We start from the raw sequence: 5903 nt of genomic DNA on the forward strand, positions 1-5903 counted from the left end.
ATTTTATTAATAATGTAGGCTAATAATACTTTTTCTTTAGCTTAATATTATAGTTCAACACTTATTTATAAATCAATGGCCCAAATCTATCGAGAGAGGGTGAGGAAAGGAGAACAAGGAAAAAAAATACACAAGCTAATATAACCGAAGCAAACAAAATAAATCCTCACACACTTGCCCCGGTAAAATGAAAACTCAGGGCATTAATTTCTTAGGATAAGTTTGTTTATTTCAACATCCTAGTTTGGATCTACCTTCTGTACTAAAATTCTTTAATATATTAATATTATCAACTGTTTAACTCGTGTTAAAGGGAGAATTTCGATATATAAAAATGGGTTTTAAACTTAGTATTGATTGGTGTTCGTTTCTGGGTGTACATGCATAAAGATGGACTCTTATTGATACTCTCACATTAGTATCTAGTTTTCACTTTTTAAGGTGAAGATTCATTAGCTCTTCTAATTTGTATCCAAACAACTTTGCAAATCATGCCCGGCCCGGCCCGGCCCATTTATTTTTCTTTCTCTTATCATTTTATGAAGAATGAACTGTAAAGACAACGAACGCAAAGAATAAATATTTCGATTAATTTTTCAGCAGTAATCATGTACCCCTAATAATGAGCGCAGAATTCTTGTAAAATCGAATTCCTAACAAGTTGAATTCTGCTGCTTAAAAGGGCACACGAACTCCAAATGTCTATGCTGAATCAACTCTTTAACAGAGGACTCCTGGGAGCGAAATGGTTTGTTCAATCGATTCACTTTTCAATTTTCCTTTTCTATATAATTGGAAGAATATATTTTTAAAAGCAAAGAATTGTCGAGCTTCGTCGGATTGTTTCCCTTTCGATTTATTCCTGATTTTATATTATGTATATCCTGTAAATCGCGTATTTATGTGCGGATGATCATCTGAACCAGTTTTGGGTAGAAATGGTAAGTGCTTGATATTAGGATCTAGAATTATGAATGATTGTACAAAATTGCATCTTATGCAATGCTGCCAACCATTTTGGGAATTTTCTATCTATCTAAATTAGGGTTTAATTGCGAAAGGTGATTGATGAATTGTGTTAAGCTGAATGCTTTTATGGAATGGGACAAGCTGTTGTTCTGTGATTCGAAGAGTTCAGCTTTAGTTTCTCATATGATTTTGCTTTCATAGGAGACTTGTTCTTGTAATTTGTCACAGTTTGGATTGATTACTCATACTTGTTCTGTAGTAAAACATGCTTAACCTTGGCCATCTCGCGTATCAAGCTTCTGCAAAACAAGAGGGATGTGCAGCTGAGGCTTATGAGGAAGGAGATAGCAGAATTTCTGCAGGCTGGCCAAGAAGCTATTGCTCGAATTAGAGTAGTTATCTATTCATATTGAGAAGATCTTGTTTGCTTCCGGCACAATGTTTTCATTCCGTGCTAATATTTCTGTGTTGATATAGGTGGAGCATGTTATACGAGAACAAAACACATGGGAGGCATATGAAATCTTGGAGTTATTCTGCGAATTTGTTCTTGCCCGTGTACCAATTCTTGAAAGCCAGAGGTAACCTCGTCCTTGGGTTTATGCCAATGCTCGTATATTTTCTGATTTTGGGATGTTAAGAAATACCAGAAGGTGTTTAAAGAAGTACGTCGTTTTATTTTTTAGCAATCTACCTTTGTTATGGTTAAAATGGTCTAAAATAAGACAGTCACTTCTGCATTTTGTGGTTATTATAAAGCAGTTAATTGTTTAGGTCTTAGCACATGATTCTCTAGATGTGATAATCTAGAACTTTACGTGAAGCGAAGGCATTGGTCCGTCTCTATTCTGATATAATTTACATGTGAAAATCTGATGCTCGTGAGTTCATTGTTTTCCTTTATTCCTTACATGGAGTCAATTTATCGGCCATTGATTTTTTATCGTACTTATGATTGTTTGATCGTTCTAGTTTTTGAATGTGATTGTGACAAATTAGTGGTGCATCCTATTTTTTGAATCATGCTAACATTTTATGCCATTTGTCTGGCTCAATACAGAGAATGCCCTACAGAGTTACGGGAAGCTGTGGCTAGCATAATCTTTTCAGCTCCAAGATGTTCAGATTTACCGGATCTATTCCAGGTCCGGAATCTATTTGCTGCAAAATATGGAAAGGAATTCATAGCTGCTGCATCTGAGCTTCGCCCCGATACTAGTGTCAACCGCACAGTTAAGTCTTTTTATGTTCTTTTAGCTTGATATTTCACCATCGTTGCCAAATACGTATAATTAGAATGCGTTGTGTATTCTGCAGATAATTGAAAAGCTCTCAGTGATTGCTCCGCCCACAGATGTAAAGCTCAACATACTGAAGGCAATCGCACTAGAACATAATGTCAATTGGGATTCAACCAAAACAGAACAAGAATTTAGCAAGAAACCCGAGGATCTTCTTGTAAGGATCTCTTTCCGACTCTCGATCAAACTCGCTCTATGCATATGGTGTTATGATCTTTTGAACACTCATGATTTCACCTTGCATATGGTAATAATACTGTTTTCTTGAATCCATTGTTTTGACTTCATTTCCTTGCTATGTTTTAGAACGGACCAAAACAAATAGCTGTGCAACCTCGTCCAGAGCTAGAAGTTCAGAAATCTCCGTCTACCATCACAGATCAGCCAGCGCCATCTTTACATGGTAATCAGCCAGCGCGCCACCTGCAACCTCCCACTTCCCACAACAGCTCTTCATATGTGGAAACAAGGCGAGCTGAGTCATCAGCGAGAGAACCAAGTCCCAAACCAATCAACGAGATCAAGGATCCCAACCCACAATCTTCCGATGACACTCTGCAAAAGGCTCGTGCTGCTATCACCGCAGCAGAGCGGGCATCAGCTGCTGCACGAGCCGCTGCTGAACTGGTGAACGGCAGGTTCTCCTCGTCCAAGCAAGAAGAACAGAAAATCTAACCATGTAATCACCATTTTATTTTATCGTTTGCTTTATGTTTGTTATGTAAAAAAGTCTTGAGGGAAAAGGTGAAATTGAAAGGTCCAAGAATCAAATATGATGCAGCAGAGTTTGTAGTTTGAAGTAGTATATCAGAGGCAGTTAGTTAACCATGTGAGTGACTGTGTGTGTGTGTGTGTGTGTGTTGAAATCCACACAATGTGTTTGGGGCATATATGAGTAGGGTGTTACTATATGTATAAAAATGTGAAATAAATATAGGAGTAAGAAGGGAAAGAGTTAAGAGAGGGGTTGAGATGGTACAATCAGTTTCCTAATAGAGAGAGAGAAAGACAAAACTTAGTTGTGAATGCTTCGCCAACTTTTCATCTCCATGAAAAAAGACAATCACGGTAATGTGTAAGTGCTGCAGCATGATTGGTGATGAGACAAGCAGACTTCTGCCCTTACTCAGATTTTTCATCTCATCATCATTTGAAAACTTAAATATTCCCATTTCCTTTTTTTTTCTTTTTTCTAAACGATTAATGGTTTCTATTATGCCCATATCAAGAGCTTCATTATGTTGAAATCTTTGGATCAGGAAAGGTGCTAAATTTAAGTTCTAAAAGGTGCAAAATTGTAACATTTCTTTTGAGGAGGCCTCGAACTACACTTTTATAGGTCAAATTACAATATAGGCCTTTTTTAAGAGTAAGATATCTTATAGTAATGTATAGTGAAGGTTGATTAATAATGCATATTTTGAACCCCTTTTTTTGTGGGAAATATTGTACGAATAAAAAGGCAAAGTAGTACTATGATATGCATGCGGCGTCGGCCAATTCAAATGGTGGGAGCACAAAATAACGATGGGGTTTCCTCAAGGTTAAATGTGTGATATGCCACTTTTCACAAAAATAGATTTGGTATACATATATGCTTGCATACCCAAATCAATATATATAAATTTAACACGCACATGATATTTCATTTAACTTGGAACCCAATTATGCTGCGATAAAAGGACATTTCTCTGCACCATAACTTCCACCGCAACGAGAGCTGATAGGGATCCATCAATTTCATCTATTTTCTCCATTTTTTAATTACTTCATAGATTTTATTGATTGCACATAATAATTAGTAGTATTAAAGATTGCAAAGAATAATGGTATACAAAAATACTTTCTGTGCATCATTAAATATCCCATGTTGCGACTAATTTCTAAAAATACACTTCATAAACCATTAACTTTTTCCATTTACTTTCTTTACCTTTCTCAAAACTTATGTCGAGTCAACATAAAATAGTACTCCTTATTTATTTATCAACGGAACGAGTAATACTTTGATTAGCTAGTAAATATCATGTCAGCTAAGTGTTGTCTCACTACAAAAAAAGATAGTGAGATGCAATTACTTTTGGGATATTTTTTTTGAAAAATAACTAAAGACTTAGGAAGTAAAAGAAAGGGTTTAGGACAAATTATATTAATCTTTGGTTTATCTAGAACGCTTCCATTTGAATCTCCTAATTATAGTTGGGACACATACAATGAAAACGGTTTATTGATATATTTTTAAACACAAATTTGCGTTCTTTATTGCTTTAAAAAATGTTCTTAGCCAATTTTTTATTTGTTGGCAGTGTCTTATGGATACGTATAAGAATATCAGTGGATGCATGACGTGGCAGTGTTTGTGGACTGATTACATATATGCAAATTTGAAGATAACAAATGGGTCAATTGAAGAAATTAATAAACTCATAGTAGTAATTTATACTTACAAGATTACCTTTTTAACTTTCTATAATTACAATACATACAATTACAACATCAGCTTTGTTGTATCACAATATATTTGTAAATATTAATTTTACAGTTACAACTTACAAGTTTACAACACTTTCAAATTTTCAACGCTGATGTTTGGCCAATATGTACTGCCAAAAATATTTTATTGATGAAATTAAAGACGTTATGTTGTAGTAATTGCAAAAACATAGTAGAAAGGAATATGTGTTAAATATCTTAATTGCATTAAATATAGAAAAAGTGGGAAATCCGGAAAAGCAAAACGTAAAAACTTATACTCCTGGGGTTTATCACAAATCATCGACAAAAACTGAAAAAAATCTGATGCTACTGTAATAGAACACCTAATACTCATACTAGTATATACTCCACTTATATAGGTATGGATTAATATAGATTTGTAGTGTCCAATTTTATAAGCGCGAGAATTAATCCATGGGCAATCAAATGTCTTGTCCATTTATTTGATCTTTATATAAGTAATTTTTAACTTTCAATTACTCTTGGCCGATATGCAACTGCATACACCTCAATTCATAACTCGTTTTCCCAAGTTTGTCATGTTTAATTAATGAATAGTACATATCTCAATTCATCGACAAAAACTGGAATTTTTCTGCTACTGTAGCAGAAAACCTAAAAGAAACAGTTAAATTAATATACAATATTATAAGCTCGAGAGTTTCTTCATGGGCAATCAAATGTATTGTCTCATTATATTTATCCTATTTAAATTCTCAATCACTTTGTTGCATCCTAATGATATTTTCAATCAGTTTGCATAAATTCAGTACCTTTCTAGTTATTGTAGATATCTAGGACATGTACAGGTAAAGGGAAAAAAATAGAAAATAGAGCCAACTTTAGACTTGGAAAAGACTTATGCTTTTCAAATCTGTATAGTTTAGTTTTACTATAATATTGACTTCAGGATTAGTTTCTTGAATTGTTTAGTTATATATTTACATCAAAACTATCAGTCTCCATTTCCAAGATGAAGAAGAAACAACTGCTTGTTTCTTTCTCTTATTTTATGTTTGTGTTTTAAATAAATAAAAGGACGACATCTGACCAAAAAATATTTAATACATTCAAATTAAAGATTAATAGTTTCCGTAATTGGATTTGATAGCTATACCACATACATAAAGGCCTGCG

General features: G+C 34.1%; 1 protein-coding gene across 1 annotated transcript; it reads left to right on the top strand.

The window, feature by feature from the left end:
• Positions 1–557: 557 nt before the first annotated feature.
• LOC121746664 (IST1-like protein) lies at positions 558–3065 on the top strand. Its single transcript, XM_042140577.1, has 6 exons — positions 558–748; positions 1229–1361; positions 1447–1550; positions 2030–2201; positions 2287–2427; positions 2577–3065. The coding sequence occupies exons 1-6, from the start codon at positions 699–701 to the stop codon at positions 2943–2945; spliced, it is 969 nt and encodes a 322-aa protein (XP_041996511.1). The 5' UTR covers positions 558–698; the 3' UTR covers positions 2946–3065.
• The last annotated feature ends 2838 nt before the right edge of the window (positions 3066–5903 follow it).

This window comes from Salvia splendens, chromosome 9 (assembly GCF_004379255.2).
Source record: "Salvia splendens isolate huo1 chromosome 9, SspV2, whole genome shotgun sequence".
Taxonomy (NCBI): domain Eukaryota; kingdom Viridiplantae; phylum Streptophyta; class Magnoliopsida; order Lamiales; family Lamiaceae; genus Salvia; species Salvia splendens.